The 16,811-nt window shown below is 44.2% G+C and overlaps 1 protein-coding gene across 2 annotated transcripts in view; it reads left to right on the forward strand.

Moving 5' to 3' along the window:
* Nucleotides 1–12,585, forward strand: part of PDE1B (phosphodiesterase 1B) — a 121,727-nt gene extending 109,142 nt beyond the window's left edge. For both annotated transcript variants that reach the window (XM_063293958.1, XM_063293959.1), the window contains 10 exons: nt 306–446; nt 1,731–1,831; nt 2,151–2,276; nt 4,245–4,346; nt 5,156–5,276; nt 6,383–6,464; nt 6,696–6,813; nt 8,970–9,106; nt 10,032–10,151; nt 11,453–12,585. In XM_063293958.1, the coding sequence (XP_063150028.1) occupies nt 306–446; nt 1,731–1,831; nt 2,151–2,276; nt 4,245–4,346; nt 5,156–5,276; nt 6,383–6,464; nt 6,696–6,813; nt 8,970–9,106; nt 10,032–10,129 (1,026 nt within the window). In that variant the 3' untranslated portion in view covers nt 10,130–10,151; nt 11,453–12,585. The remainder of the gene's footprint in view (nt 1–305; nt 447–1,730; nt 1,832–2,150; nt 2,277–4,244; nt 4,347–5,155; nt 5,277–6,382; nt 6,465–6,695; nt 6,814–8,969; nt 9,107–10,031; nt 10,152–11,452) is intronic.
* The last annotated feature ends 4,226 nt before the right edge of the window (nt 12,586–16,811 follow it).

Consider the following 16,811-nt stretch of genomic DNA (forward strand, 5'->3'; position numbering starts at 1 on the left):
CAGTCTCCAGCATCTTCAAGTTGGGATGGGAAAGACCCCTGTCTGAAAGACTGGAGAGCCACTACCACTTAAGGCAGATCACATTTCAGATCTGTTGGACTGCAACCCCCACCATCCCAAGCCAGAATTCCTGTGCTGGCTGAGGAGTTACAATCCAACATAACTGGAAGACACTCCTTGGAAAGACTAATATACAGATGGCACCGATAGATGGACTGACTGTCAGATTCAGGAGAAGGCACCTTAGCTTGTTCCTGTTTCCAGATCTTGCCTGGGGCCACCCTGTCTTTTTTGTTATTTTTCAGATCCCCACGGTGTACCTCATGACTTTCCTGGATGCACTGGAGGCTGGTTATGGGAAATATAAGAACCCTTATCACAATCAGATACATGCTGCTGATGTTACCCAGACTGTACATTGCTTCCTACTTCGCACTGGCATGGTGGTAAGGCTATCGTGTGGACTGGGTGCTTCAGTGAATATCCCATTTGTTCACCCTTGAGCTGGGAAGTATTAATATTACATGCTTAGAAAATTAATTCTGCTTTCTGCTGGGCTGGCATGAACTACTTCGGACAGATCCCAGGAATGAGAATTACAAGCTGTTTTGTTCCCAAATTATTCTCTATCAAAACTCTCTGAAACTCCATGCACAAAACAGTAACATAAACACCACAGTGCCCTCTAGAGGTTCCCCCCTGTTTAGCACTAAGCCAGGAGTTGGAAAACTGGTTGCAGTCAACAAATGTTCCCAAAGTGAGTTGGGTTGTTTTTTTTTTTGCAATGTGTTCCTCCTCCCTCTTCTTTTATTTCAGATTGAGACTGTGTGTCTTTAAAAATTGGGCAGTAAGCAAAAGCTCAACAGGTTGTATTACAAGATGAATACAAAGTTGTAATTAAAACATAAAATTATATCAAGTAAAAAAACCCAAACAAACCCTGGAATAAATCAGTAACCTCACCAGCTAAAATCTATTCCAGCAAATAAAACATCTTGAAAACCAAATAACTCTGGAAATGTTCTGGCTAGTGGGAATTCCCGTGCCAGGAGCAACAAGTCCCAGTGAGGGTGAGGCAGAAGGAAGGACTTTTCCCAAGATTCTCAAAACCCAGACCAACTTATATGGGAAAACACAGCCTTTCGGCTTAACTGATGGGCTTTGAAAGTCACAGCCAGCAATTGGGATCATGCATGGAAATAATGCCAGCTGAAAATGTTGGTAGAAGTGTTCCCAGCACAACTAGAAAGCATCAATTTCGAGAGGCTGACTTAAGGCATCAGCTAACAACGCTTTCTTTGGAATGACACAAAGCCATATTTGTGGTAGCAGTCCTGAGCTGAGAAATGGAATTTGTCCTATGTGGGAGCAGATTTATATATGAAAGGAGAAGTCACACATACCTAGCCATACTTATGCACCAAAGAACAGTAAGATAGATACCTGTCCATCTGTACCTTGTTGCTGCTTCTCTTTTGCCATGCGAAGTGCAGTTGGGCCATAGTGTCTGTTTCCAGGAATGGAAGTTTTAAGTTAGAATTTGTGCTCCTGATAGGACAGCAACTGATGTAGAAAGGTTGTGGAATCAGAGGGTTCCGGTCATTGGGATGACCCTATATTGCAGAACCTGTCCTCCATTTATGATGGCAAACATCTGGAGTTATTCCCAGACATCAGCCTTTTATTTCCACAGGTGCTGATCATCTTCCCTGCTTCTTCTTCCTCCACAGCACTGCTTGACAGAGATTGAGGTCCTGGCCATTATCTTTGCAGCCGCAATCCATGACTATGAGCACACGGGTACCACCAATAGCTTCCACATCCAGACCAAGTAAGTAAGAAGGCTGTGTAGATGTTCCACTGCTAACTTTACAGTGTCATTTTAGAGGAAAGAAAAGTGCTGAAAGACCTAGGGAATGCACAATAAAAAATAGTAAGTCAACTATGTTGGTTACTGGAGGCCTCTGTGGCCTTCTTTGGCCATACAATTAAGGATGAACCAGTATAGGCCATTGTACTGAGTATACTTGGAGTTAACCAAATTGTTGGAAAGTTCACCAGTTCCTCAAAAAACAGGATCACCCATCCCTGTCCTTGACATTGCCTTTGCTAAAGCCACCTTGGTGCCATATGGTTTTCCTCCTTTTCAGGTCAGATACAGCCATTTTGTACAATGACCGGTCAGTACTGGAGAACCACCACATCAGCGCTGTCTTCCGCATGATGCAGGATGAGGAGATGAACATACTTGTCAACCTGACCAAGGATGAATTTGTGTGAGCCCTTTCTCTACTGAACCCTGCTGTCAGGAAAAACGGGGCATGCTTTCACTGAGAAACACTTCAAGGGGGTCCACATGTTGGGGGGAGGAGTGGGACAAGAATCAGCAAGTTGATGATCAACCTTGCAATAAACTGGAACACAATAGCCTCTCCCTGTGTAATGCTGTCCAATGCTTCCTCCTTTGGTAAGTAGGCTTGGGTTTATAGTCATGGTAACTGCTCAGATACACTTATGTGGGACTCCCTCTGACAGCCACTGATCAGTTCCACCTTCCATTTATTTTCAGATATCTCCAATTTGGGGTGCTATGTTTTCTCTTAAATTTCTGAGGGTGACTGAAGGAATGTTCTGGAGAACCAGCATCTCAAAATTGGTGGCTTGTACACAGCAGCAGAGTTTGCTTAGATGGCGACAGAGATATTTATTTTTTTCTAGGCATTATGACTCCAGATGTTTTGAGGCTAAAAAGACCCAAATGTACAAAACCTTTCTAGGCAGTGCATTTGTAGTATTTAGAAGTCCTCAGTTGTTGCTCGGATATTCTATGGTATGAGGATAAATACTCTGATCATCTACCCTTGGTTTTTGTGACCAGCCTTCCAGACCAACAAGAAAAGGTGTCAAATTGCCCTCTTGGATTATGCAGGGAACTTACTACTGACTAACTAGCAGAGATGAAAAGGGTTCTGGGTTCTACCAGCATTCTTCCCAAAATTGTTTGCAAGGCTCGCTCTGCAGATCTCCTTCAACTCATACTTCATTTCATTCTTGAATAGTTGAATGACAGCCAAGGGTTTTCAAATGAGAGCCTCCTTACCAAGCCAGCACCTCCCATTTGGCTTGATTGACAGCTTCAGCCTGCACCACAGATTTCTGCCAGGCACCTGGGTTTGAAACTATTTCCAGATTCAAGACAATTTACGTACCAGATGTTCTCATCTTACGCCCATGTCTATTGTTACAATATTCCCTCAGCTTAGCTGATAGGGCACATGAGGCTTTGTAAGTAATTATCATGATAAATTGTCTAATTTTCTTGACGTCAGCTCTCCTTTCTTTCATCTCCTTTGAGAATGCACTTCTTTGTTGCTTGAGCAACAAATCTTTAGATTTGTTGGAATATAAGCTTTGCAGGAGAGGGAGGGGGGAGAGGAGGGGAGTCAGAAAATGGAGCCCAGATATCCCCACTCATACACGTTTGGTACACCCATTGTGATGAACTTTGCATTGGACTTTATACAGACTTTTGCATTAGAATTTTCTGGGACCCATATATTAGTGTGTGTGTATGTACTTGCACATGTGTGTGTACAGATAGATAAATTAATACACAGGGTAGTTTTGTTGATTCTGGAGGCATAGCGAAATTAAGCTTTTAAATTCTACTGGGTTCTTTTTAAGCTCAGCTGCTCAACTGCAAAGATGATTACTTATTGAATCCATTCATAGGCAGAAAAAAAATGGAATAAAGATTGGCAGACTCCTTCTGTTAAACATAGTACAGCTGCAGAGGACTTCCTGGGAAGATAGGATTCCCAAAGACTTCCCGCAGCAAGGCAGTCAGTGTGAAGATATATTGTCTTTGGGAACATACTGAATAGAAGGAAAACACGTGTGTGTCTGAAATGGTATTTGAATCTTTCCAGCCCCCAGGAGAAGGGGTTAAAGATATGACTGTCGTTATCAATGGTAATATTGAAAGCAAAAGGTGGCAACAATATTATCTGATGCTCAAGGGTCTTTGATATTTGTGCCATCTTGGTGCAGAATTTTTCTTCTGGGATTGCAGAGAGTTTCAGCTCCAATGTGATCACTCATGTAATTGAGCAGACAGATTCTTCCATTTCTCATTAAAGACGGGGATTCCTCCTGGTGCTTCTGCAAGATGTATTTGCGTGGGAGGCTGAAACACATAGAGTGCGTTTGATAGTGGATGTGTTTCTTTATTTCATGTGGCGCAGTGAGCTCCGTTCGCTCGTGATTGAAATGGTTCTGGCTACAGACATGTCCTGTCACTTCCAGCAAGTCAAGTCCATGAAAACTTCCCTGCAGCAGCTTGAGCGGTAAATGGCAGAAGGAATGTGTGTGTGTGTGTGCGCATGTGCGCGCATATACATGTATCAAAAAAATTGGTATAATGACCTCTGGGCATGTAACAGAAAAAAGAGTGGATTTGAAAGCATAACATAAATTGAAGTTGGCAGATGCATAGCAAATCTGCAGACATTAGAAAGCTCTCTAGCTAATCTGAGGCAGTTTCCTAATGATGACCCTGATAACCAAGTCAGTTCAGAGTGAGGGTGGAGAATGCTTCTTTTATAGATGTTTTGATTTGTGTGTGTGTGTGTGTGTGTGTTTTATTGGAAGTTTTTAGAAAGTATAGGTGTAGGGGACTGGTAGCAATGGGTGGGACAGGATTTTCTGAGCTGCACCTGGAAATGCTGTATTCAGCCTAGTCTGAATAATAGCCAACAGTTCTCTGAGATTGCCACAGGTTCCTTCCTGGCTTCTTCTAGCCTGCACAGAAGGCATGGGAAAGAGTCAAGATCTTCACACCATTATGTGGAGCATAAAGTAAGAGCTGGCAGAAGTCTCATGTTGCATAGGGAGCATACCTGGATTTTAAAATCATCTATAAAACAACAGTAGAAATGAGGTCTCTGGGATAAGGCTGGGCACAGTAGTGGTTATTCTGCTTCTTGATGGGATGGAAAGCAGGCTTTTGTACAGCAGCAAAGGGGAGTGCCTGGAGCATGGCATAGCAAACAGGAGGCTGCCCGTCCCAGTTGGGACACTGCGCCTTTGTGGGTACATTATGCCAGGGGCAAGATCTGACCCCGTTCTTGCTATTCCTGTGCTGCTGCTTCCCCAGGATCGACAAATCCAAAGCCCTCTCCTTGTTGCTGCATGCAGCTGATATCAGCCACCCTACTAAACAGTGGACGGTGCACTCCCGATGGACCAAAGCTCTCATGGAGGAGTTTTTCCGCCAGGTATGCCCGGGGGCCTGCCTGCCTGCCTTGGAGGGCTTATGTGGGACTTGGATGCCAAGCAGGACTGCTGAAACCACGCTCACCCTTTTGCCCCTCTTTCCAGCAGTCATGAACACTTGCTTCTGCAGCCGCCCAGAGTCCCCCCGTAGGGCAGAGATGGGCGGTGAATAAATTTATAAAATAAATAAATAAATCAAGCCACAACTGTCAGCTTGTACCACATCCATAGTGCTTTCAGTGAAAACTTATATTCCGCGCATGAACTGTGGCTGAGTTTGCACTACGTGTTACACTTGGTTAGCAAATTATTTATTTTATTTATTTTCTATCCCGCCTTTATTATTTTCCATAAAAACTCAAGGCAGGGAACATTCCTAATACTCCTTCCTCCTCCTATTTTCCCCACAACCACCACCCTGTGAGGTGAGTTGGGCTGAGAGAGAGAGAGAGACTGGCCCAAGGTCACCCAGCCGGCTTTTGTGCCTAAGGTGGAACTAGAACTCACCATCTCCTGGTTTCTAGCCCATTGCCTTAGCCATTAGACCAAACTGGCAGTGGTTTTTTTTTTTAATTTTCTGGGTTCATATCATACACTGAATTGTGAATAGGGGCCACGGTGGCTCAGTGGTTAAGACACTGAGTCAGAGGACCATTAAGGTTGGCAGCTTGGCAGTTCGAAACCCGGGAGCGTGAGCCACATGGTGGAGTGAGCTCCCGTCAACTTGTCCCAGCTCCTGCTAACCTAGCAGTTCGAAAGCATGCAAATGCAAGTAGATGAATAGGTACCACTTTGGTGGGAAAATAACAGGGACATGAAAGGAGCCCCCTCAGGCATCCCCTGGGCAACAGTGATGTCACTGGCAAATCCTTTCAATACAGAAGCGCCTTGGTAGGTCCTTCTGACACACACAAAACTGAATTGTGAAACACTCCATAGGCTGAGTTGCATGAGTTCTGAGCCACAGGACAGTTAAGTCAGTTAAAATTAACCAAGGTTAACATGTTCTTTGAAGGTAACTGATCTGGTTACATATGCTGTGTTGTCAACGTCTGCCTCAAATATCTCACTGCATGATGTGGTCCTGATGCTGCCTTCTTTTTTATAGGGAGACAAGGAAGCTGAGCTGGGATTGCCCTTCTCCCCATTGTGCGATCGTACATCCACGCTGGTGGCCCAGTCACAGATTGGTGAGTTGCACAGAACCAGACTGTATGCCATGGTGGAGCCCTCCCTGACTGCCTCTTCCTTTCCTCCCTGAATGTAGTAGAGATGTTAATTTATCCTCCACTCCATTGGTTTATTTTCTCCTGACACAGGCATAGCAGAGTGAACTGCCCTCATTGCACTCTGCATATAATCCTTCAGAGGAAAGCAGAGGAGTCCACAGATCTGTCCCTAACACCCTTTTCCTTCCACAGGTTTCATTGATTTTATTGTGGAACCCACTTTCCAAGTTCTGACAGATGTAGCAGAGAAAATGATCATCCCATTAGTGGAAGAAGGTTCCAAGAATAAATTGCCCAGCCAGCAGAGCAGGTTTGCACCTACTGGTGAGGGGGGGGGGAACAGGGACCATGGAAGACAGGGAGATGCAGCTGGGGTGGGGGGATGAGCCTCTTTGGCGTTCTTTATTGCAGCGTTTCTCAACCTCGGCAACTTCAAGATGTGTGGACTTCAACTCCCAGAATTCCCCAGCCAGCATGGCTGGCTGGGGAATTCTGGGAGTTGAGGTCCACACATTGTGAAGTTGCGGAGGCTGAGAAACGCTGCTTTATTGCATGAGGCTTCCCAGGATTCTGTCCCGCTTGTCCAACATTCTGACTCTTCTGGTCTGACCTCCCTAATCTAGATCAGCAGGTGGGAGATTGCTTTTCAATGACCAAGGGCTCCTGGGACAGAGGGGCAATTTGGTCTTCCCATCCTGTTAACAACTCTGAAAAAAAACATGTCAATGTTTCCAAACAACAGCTATTTTCTCTGGGTCCCTGATGGCATTCTGATTGGTTGAATATTATATTGTTTTTATACTGTCTGGTACATTGCAAGCTACCCAGAGTTGTTTGGAGTTGGGTGGCATCGAATAATTAAATGCATCAATAAATAAACTCCTCTCCCTCAGCTTAGCTGTCAGGGTCAGTATTTTCCTACATCTCCAGTGGGAAGGATATCTTCATCCTCCAGGCCCCTTCTTTCTGTGTCTGAAAAGAAATAGAAGTAGAAAATAATAATAATAATAATAATAATAATAATAATCCCCTCCAAAGGAACAATACCTCATCATGGTGGGGGTAGAAATAATCATAATCATAATCATAATGCTTATTGAAAAAGAAATCCAGTTACACCAGTGATTGGAGCCCTTGGAGCAATACCTAAAGGACCCCCTCAATATTTGGAAATTTTGAATTTATCAGACCCGAACACCCTAATGTTACAAAAAAATACCCTGCTTGAAACTGCCTATATCCTCAGATGCTGCCTGAATAATTCTTAGGTCCTTGATTAGGACTTGAATTATTAAGTTTTCACCAGTCTTTGACTGTGAATCTAATTGTACTGTAGATTATCCATATAATCATAATCATCATAATAATAATGACTCGATAGGTGGACAAAAATGCTAAATCCAGTCTAAATGTTTGGCTGACTGTGTGACCAGCCATAATAATACAATTTGATGGTATATAGTCATATATTCCCTTTCCCCCCCCCCTTTCCTTCCTCCTTAAATGGAGTGGAGAAGGCTTCGCAGCCACCCACTTGCCCACCTATCTGGAACTGGTAGAGCTACAGTGGGCCAGGCTTTGCTTCTGTACATTTTTCTGTTGCCAAGCTGTACCACGTCAGGAGGGAGGAAGCCATGGAATGCTTAAGAATATTCACCCTTATATTTCTGACTGGGCATAAGGGAGTGGCCTTAAGGTGACTGTCCAGCTCGGAATTGTTCACTGACTGGCAGAAGCTCCCTGAAGCCTGACATCTGAGATGTCTACATCTCTGTTAGCAGCTTCTCTCCTAACTGGGGAGGGCAGGTTTGATCTTTGGCATGCAAAGCTGATGGTGGACCACTGCAAAAACATCTCACCTCTTGACAAGGCCAGGCAATGTCATTGGATATGATAAGGGGCTTCTTTATTTAACTTTTTTTTTCTTTAAAAGAACAGAAGAAAATGTCCTGTCACATTGCTTGAAAATGTGACTTTTGAAAGCCTGTCAAACATACAGTTCAAAATGGAATTTTTAATTTAAAAAATGGAAGGGTGATGGCTATAGAGTCATACAGTGTAGGGTCATCTTCACTGAATTTACTGAATCGAAGAGGAAACTTGGCCAAATGAGGAATAGAAGTTCTTGTATTTGGGGCTGGGTGGCTGTCAGCAAGGGTTTCTGCCTCCCTGCCCCCCATTTTAGAAGTGTTTCATGCATGGAAAGCAGGTGTTTTAAAGTGGGAATGCGTCTCAAAGCTCATACTTTAGAAATGTATGTAACCAGACAGTCCCTGAAGAGTAAATTGCTAGAGAGCTGTAAGATAGAGATGTAGTGATGACAAGGAGTGATGTGGAAGAATCCAAAGAGGAGCCAACGCAGGGAAGAGAGGAGGAGAAGGGGGAATGTCCAAATAGCTCCTTGCTGTCTTCACTGACCACTCTGGGGATGTAGAAGGTGTCCTGACTGTATCCCACTGCCCACAGCTCCACCTGGCGTCAGACTTCTGTAGATGAGCATGCTGAACTGGGGGACATCAACGCTGACATCAGCAGCTTCCGTTCCACTTGGAGCAAGTACATCCAGGAGAACAAGCAGAAGTGGAAGGAACGAGCTGCCAGCGGTATGGGAATGCTGGTGGTGTGTGGGAGGTTCAACAGCTTTGGAGAAATTCTCCCACTCAAGTCCCCTTAAAGGCTTTCTGTTTTGTTCTGCCCCTTCTCTAAGGTGTTAAGAAAAAGAAAGAAAAAGATAATCTTTAGATGTTGATGTGGCAATTAGCCCTGGTTTCTGACTCCTTGATGTCTGTACACATCAGGCTGCCTGTTCCTTCACACTCTTTTCTGTTAAATTTAAAACTTTTTGCAGGGCAAGGGTCTTTGAAGTCCCATTCCAGAAGAGAGAGACATCAGAGTTCTTCTTCCCGCCGTACCCTTCTTTTCCATTTATTAAAGCAAGGCTGGGCAGCTCAAGGCATTGAGCCTCCTGCCATCCCAATGCCTGGGTGTGTGCTTGTGTGGCAGCCCCCGAATCCCCTCAAGTCCCTGAAAAATCATTGGCACAGTTTCCCTCTGGTTTGAAGCAGAAAATACAAGACAATTAGTATTAGCTTAACACTGTTTTAAAATAAACAAACAGTAATCCTAACCTAACCCTAAAAGATTCAAACATGAGGCATAGTCCATTTGGTACCATCACTGGCCCACTGTAGCCTCCAGTCTCCCCCACCCCATATTAAATGTTGCACATGATTGCCAAATAGTTGCCCATTCCCCTTTTTCCTTAGGCTGGCTTCCTTATAAGTTCCTACAGTCTCCCTTTACCAGCCTCTTCATTGCCATTTGATCTTCCAAGGGGTTTCTCTGACCCTGAGTCTATCTGTAGACAGATCTATCTAGATCTGTGGGTATCTAGATCTAGATCTATGGGTATCTAGATCTAGATCTATGAGTAGACAGACCTAGATCTGTGGGTAGATCTAGATCTGTGGGTAGATCTAGATCTCCCTGCCTGCAATGCTGCTCCTAACTGATGCCCTCTCTGTCTAGGAATCACCAACCAGGCATCTATTGATGAGCTCTCACCTTGCGAGGAGGAGGCGAGCACACCTGAAAACCGGCACAATCAGAATGGCAATGTGGAATAACGCTGTGTGCAGGAGGAGCAAGGTAAGGGCAACCCCAGCTTGAAGAGCAGGGAACCAAGAAGACCCTAAGCTGAGCCTCTGACTCTTACTTCCATTCAGTCTTCCTTCTCCTTTAGAGGCTCAATTTTTTATGGGGAAGGGTTATTTTATAATGTGTGTGTGTAATACTCTTCCTTCCACCCAACCCTATCTAAGCCCTTTATGCAGATTTTTCTATTTCTATCCTTAACAGCTGGCAGCAGGTCAGAAACTTGGCAGGTAAAATTTCTTGCTACTGTACCCACACTAGGAAGACCACTTCCCCAAGATACCTATTGTGCATTCTCACTCTGTCTCTGGCTGACATCATTCTGGTTTGTCTTTGGGGTCACTACCCCCTTAGCTGGGTTCCAGGCCCACTAGGGAACTTAGCATGGTTGCAAGAGTCCTGGGATGGTGGGAGTCCACCAAAACGGGATTATCTGTGGGCATAATACACAAGACCATCCAATCTTCCAATGGCCCATGAAAAGGTCTGAGGGTCTAACAAATCCTCAAATGTCTCAAAAATGAGACAAGAATATAAAATTGTGTCCGTGTGTGCTGTGATCATATTATGAAAGCTATACAGTGTATATAATACAATAGTTATCCATAGAATCTAACTTGGGGGCCTACAATTATAACAGTGCCCAAGGTCTACAGAGACTTTAGCTTGGCCCTGGCAGTCTATGCTGTCCAGTGATTGTGGGGGATGAGAGAAATCTTTCATACTGAGTTCATTGATCAAAAGACTAACTTGTCTAGTCTTCTCAGCCCTCAGCTTGTTGGAGAAGGCTGCTGTAGAAATTATGGGACACAGACATAAGACTGCTTCTCACTTTTTTCCCATTTGTTGTGTCAAGTTGAGCACAGCATGTGTTGTTTTTTGCATACACCCTTCTGCAGTCTGCTGTGCAGATAAAGATTGGCCTGAGGTCACAAAAGCATCACCTTAAATACTCCTCTGCCAAATGAGAGAAATAAAATTGGCTTATCTTGCTGGGTTGCTGTGGGTGAGGGCTGAACTTTGGACACTTGGAAGCACATTTTGCTATCCAGGGATGTTGGATTTCAGATTTCCAGCCTTTGCTGCCAGGGAATTCTGGGAGATGTAGTCCCAATGCATCTAGAGGATTCCAGGTTGAGGAAGGCTACTCTAAAGGAATCTGCAGCAGTTAAGTCCTGTTGCTTTCAATTCCAAATGGGAAGAGCCATCATCTGCATGACCTAGCTTGATGGCAAGGATCCAGTTATTTTTTTCCCCAAGTCCGCCTTTAATTCTGTTTCTATTTTAACTGGCAGGTCTTCAACACAGTTTACTCCAAAGTCTTCGATACCATCGACTCAGCACCATCCGCACAGGGAGGGAGCCCCTCCCCAGCTCGAGAAGGGTGTGACATGAATGCGACCATCAATACTACTAGTAATAATATTAATACTGATAAATGCAAGTGTTACCGAGTCAACGATGTCGACATCACACAGTACACACTGCCTGCCCCATCCCTGAGTTGCAGAGAATGAAAGACTGAGAGCCTCCCTCCCCGGTGTAACTTCCTTCCATCACTGAGCGCAAGTGGGCAAAAGGCCGGGGTGACCCTGGGACTGGTCATCAAAACTCTTCCCTTTTGTGCCCGACAGGCTTCTCACTGCCAAACCAGCCAAGCGACTGCCAAGGCAACTGTCACCACTTTTTTCCCCCTTTCCTTTTAAACAAATATTGGCGGTGATTGTACTGTAGGTGAGGAGTGTGAGAAGGGATTTTTTAAACTGAGCATGGCAGGCACATGTGTGTCTGAGGGGAGGGGACTCTCACCCCTGCATGATGGCCTCTGAAATAGGCTTGAAGTGGCTGGATCCCAGGAATCCTCCACCCCTTATGAAGTTCTCCCCACAGGGCAACGCCCTGCTGTCTCTCTGTCATCCAGCCTCTTGCGTGGATAAATGCCGTCCCTACTTTGCCTCCTGGTCTTGAAGACACCCAGTTTTCAACCACTGGGGCATTTCCCACAGTGACTCAGATCTCAAATGCATCACCACTCCCTTCTTTCAGGCAATAGCTTATACTGTGACCAAATGCTGACCCTCTCCTGCTCTCCCCTATCCTTGCCATCGTTAAGCATTGCCCAGTCCCAAGCAGTCAATCCAGCATTTCAGAGAGATAAGCAATCATTGGAAAGTGAAGGTGATCTCTCTTTTGAGGCAGCTGTTCTTCAGACCTGGTCTTGGAACTCAGTTGTGTTTCCTTCTCCCATTCATAGACTGAATCCCTGCTATTGTGAATCTGCAGTATGGAGGCGGGTAATTTGGACCAGCAAGAGATTTCACAACTCCTAGGGCCTGAGGAACAGGAAGTTCACAGTATCTCAGTTCAGTCTTCCCCAGCCTGGTGCTCTCCAAGTGTGTGGCTCTACAACTCTGACCATCTCTATTCAGCACAGAATAGGCATGCATGGTGGGGGAGGCAGGTCGGGTGGGGTTGGGTTGGGAGAGAGAGAAGGCTGACTGAGGAATGAAGTGAATTGTTGTCCAACCCATTTAGAAGGCACTCCGTTGGGGACCACTGGGATAGGTAGTGTGTCCTTTAGGACATCACTCTGATCTTTGCGCATTGTTAAGGATATCAGCGTATGGCTTTTCCACTGAGATTGTGAGCTTAGATGCTCCTTCAACAGAAAGCCTCTCTCTCTTGCAACGTCATGCATATATGCATGTTACTCTGTATGGTTGAGATCAGGATGAATAAGAGTGCTCTCCTGCAGGTGGAGGGAGTTCTGAGAAGGGCATCCCACCAGCAGAAGAGAACAGAGTTTATTTCACCAGAATCAGGAGCACAGAGTAATGTTAGGGCTCAGCTAAGTAATAACATCATACCTGTCACCAAGGGCAGACTGTCTTTCTCTCAAGCTGCAGACCATTCCACATACCTGAAATGTGAAGATATGTCTTCCAGATCTAACAATTGGCTGCTAAGAAAACTTAAGTCCTGGCACCTCTTTCACATTTAGTAGCAAATTAGAACAGGAGCGTGGTTTTGACTATTGTTGGAGATCCACATTAGATGGGTCTGGATCTAAGACTGTTAAGCATTGTCAGACACACAGCAAGAACATCTCTTTGATGTTCCTGTACAAGATTGAGGCACCTTTATTACATTAACATTGAAGAGTGAGGCTGGCGAATTCTCATCTTGGGCACATCCTCTTTCATACCCTTACCCTGGTATTTGCTAAATTACAATAGTCTCAGCTGCCAATCTTCTTACACTGCTACCCAAAAGCAAGTATACCCAGCAGGAAATGCTACAGTCAGGACAAGGGCATCAGGGTGCAGTGGTAGATGCCAAGAAACTGCCGCAACTTGAGAAATGGCTTGGAAGATGTCACTTGAGAGGCAAATTGGGCATATGGGGACGCAATCGTGTGATACCGCAGCACTTGCTAAACTGTAGCAGGAACTGGTTCGACCATGTTCCAAGTACATTTGTGTGTCTTGGTGCTTAATTAACACAGAGCAACTGTGAGACATCTTAGGCGGAGCCTAAGGAATGTAAGTTCATCAGAAGATGTATGGAGTAGCTCAACAGCACCCTCACATAATGGAATCTCCCCAAATCAAATTCTCTCAAGCCATGGAAAAACAGGACACCAGCGGAGAGTCTGTATCCTACATGCAGGGATTTTTCTTCTTAACTTGGTGATTGGCTTCTAAGCGCAGGCACACGTGGTTAGTTCCAGGTGTGTTGTTCCAGATGCTTTTACTGAACACAGAGGTCGATTCTAGACAGCCCCAAACGTTGGCTGTTTCATTATGATCACTGTAAAAAAGGTGAACCGGTTTTCCTCCATGAAAAATCAATCTGTTGGGCCAACCTTGCAGATGATCTCTTTATGATTCTCCAGCTAAGGAGCTCAGAGCATTAAGCCAGCTGGATTAATTAGGCTTCTTGCATTTGGCTGCCTAGTTCAAGCATTGCAAGAAGAAGAGAGAAAATAGGATAAGATGGTTTTGTTTATTTTCAGATTAGCCTCAGGGTGGGAACGGCATATTGGCACTGGATAAGCTCTAGAGGACGAAGTTCTATGCAGAGCTGGCCAAATAACAGGAAAAGCTACCATTGAAGTATACATAAGTAGAAGAGTAGTAGAGTATCGCAGAGACTGTGTTGGGACAGGACATCTTGTCCACTTCTTCACAATGAATGTCAGTCTCCCTAGTCCACTGTCTGTTAGGTCAACAACACAACTAAAAGATTCAGGCCTCAGTCCCCACCCCCCCACCAATAACACCTTTCATCTGAGTGGATTCTTCTTTTGAAATGGAGATGTAGCTGAGAATTTGCCCTATATTTCTTCAGCTATGACATCTAATCCAACATACTGGACGCTTTCCTGAAGACTGACTTGGCTGAACAAGGATCATTATGGATTGGAGCTATCTTTGCCCTGACTTGGCTAATTCTCCAACTGGTCAGCTCGGGCAAAACTTCCTGTACGCATCTCCAACTTCCTTGTCCTCTTCTTCCAGTCCCACAACTTTGTAAATATCCCTTTGTCAACACAATTGGTCCGTGGAACTCTGTATGTATTTGTACCTCGGACATACTTTTTCTACCATGCAGTGACTTTTTTTGTTGTTGTTCTGTTTCTTGAAGTCAGATTCTTATTATAACAGCTCCATATTCCAATGCAAAATTCCAAATTATGCGCATGTAAAAGCAACATAAAAAAGAAGAAACAGCAAAATAAAATAAAAGGAGGGGGAAAAACAAACAAGCTTTTTGACTTCTGGTTTGTTTATCAGAAATTTCACAGAAAAGGGCAGGCAGGTGGGGTCAGTTTTTTTTTAGTTCCTGCCAGTTTTGCACGTGTTCATGCAAGTTTGCTTCATCTATATTCATTTTCTATTTTTTGTAAAAAGAAATCTGCACAAAGAGTTCCCATTTATATACATAGTTTCTCTTAATGTTTTAAAAATATTCTTGATCAGAATATTCAACTCTAATATTTAGGAATTTAGTGGAAAAGTATCTGAGTTGCCATAGATACTTAACATTTTTATATAATAATTTGTAGAGATCAAGAGACAGTTGTCAGCCAGTTTTCTGAGGTGGGTATGCAGGTGGGAAGAGGGCTTATAATACTAATTAATATGTTAATTTGGTGTGGAGCAGCGAAGTGGGGATACGCTAAGTCAATTGCTGGGATAAGATTCCATTCTTAACATAGCAAAAGTTGCCAACATCACTGTGATGCTGTATGTTTTGGAACAGGCTTTGAAAACAGAACTGTCAGGACAATGCATAATGAGCAAGGAATAAACAATAAAGTAGTACACTGATCAGAACCCTCACTAATATTTGACATTGTTACAAGACGGAATCTCATTTTTATCGGTGTCCTGAAACAGAGGGCCAGTTTTAACTTCTTATGCTTAACTGAAAGCTAGCATTGGTTGTGATTATCAAGAGATCGTTTTACCTCAACATCTCTGATACATGCCAAATTTGATCAGTGAAGCTAGAATGGTAGTGGTTGTACTCCATCTAATGTGCAAAACGCTATTGAGCTTACAAGGGAGCTCTTGACTCTGCTACTTTTCTTTGCTTCTCTCTCCAACTGTATTTTGCAGAATACTTTTTCTCTTATACTTCTCAGTCTTTGCATTAGCATCAATCACCACCTCATTTGATAGTGTGAATGTTGAATATTCCTTCAAGGAAAAAGACTGGCTGTTGTGTTTGTTAACTTGGGTTTATGGTTTAGCATGCTGTGTGTATCCAGGGTATTAACTTTCATTGTACGCTTCCCAACCCCCAAATGTGTTCTTTGTACAGGTACTGCTTACTGACTGCCTCGTTCAGCAACTGTCACAATAGTGCTGAAAAAATAGCTTTATGACCAATGCCCGCATTTATGACCTTCACAACATCCCTCAGTCACGTGATTGCCATTACAGTCAGTACACATCCTGTGCCTGACCTGTTGTTTTTCTTTTTTCCCCCTTGCAAAGTGGAGAGATTGGAGAGGAAGGGATTACAAGAGAGTAAGCAGGCACACAATAGGGAACACACATTGAAAGCAATGCAGTGGCACCAGCGAGTATGCTATACAAACAGCCTGGTGTATTCCCCATTGTGTGCCTGCTTACTCTCTTATAATCCCTTCCTCTCCAATCTTTCCACTCTGTGAGGGGGGAGAGAAAAACTGGGTAAGGCACAGGAGATTGCCTACAGAAACTGCTTGTTTTTTTTCTCCCCCCCCCCCGCCCCCTGCAGAGTGATTGGAGAGAATGGGGAATACACTGGACTGTTTGTGTAGCCTGCTTGGGGCTGCTGGCATCACTGCATTGGTTTCAATGTGTATTTCCCATTGTGTGCCTTACTCTCTTGTAATCCCTTTCTCTCCAATGAATGTAAATACAAACATTAAATCCCTTCTTGGGAATTCCTCCCTAATTCTTAAGGGAAGCTGAAGTAAAATCATTAGGAGGCAAACAAAAGCCAAAGGTGTGAAACTAGTCTTGTCAGTTAGAGGAAGCACTGCACTGGCTATCCCAGCACTGCACTGGGGTGAGCATTCCAAAGGGAGAGGCAGTGGGGATAAGGAAAGCATAGTCATGGTCACATGATTTCCCACTTAGTGACCACTTTGCTTAATGA

Source organism: Candoia aspera, chromosome 2, assembly GCF_035149785.1.
Source record: "Candoia aspera isolate rCanAsp1 chromosome 2, rCanAsp1.hap2, whole genome shotgun sequence".
NCBI lineage: Eukaryota > Metazoa > Chordata > Lepidosauria > Squamata > Boidae > Candoia > Candoia aspera.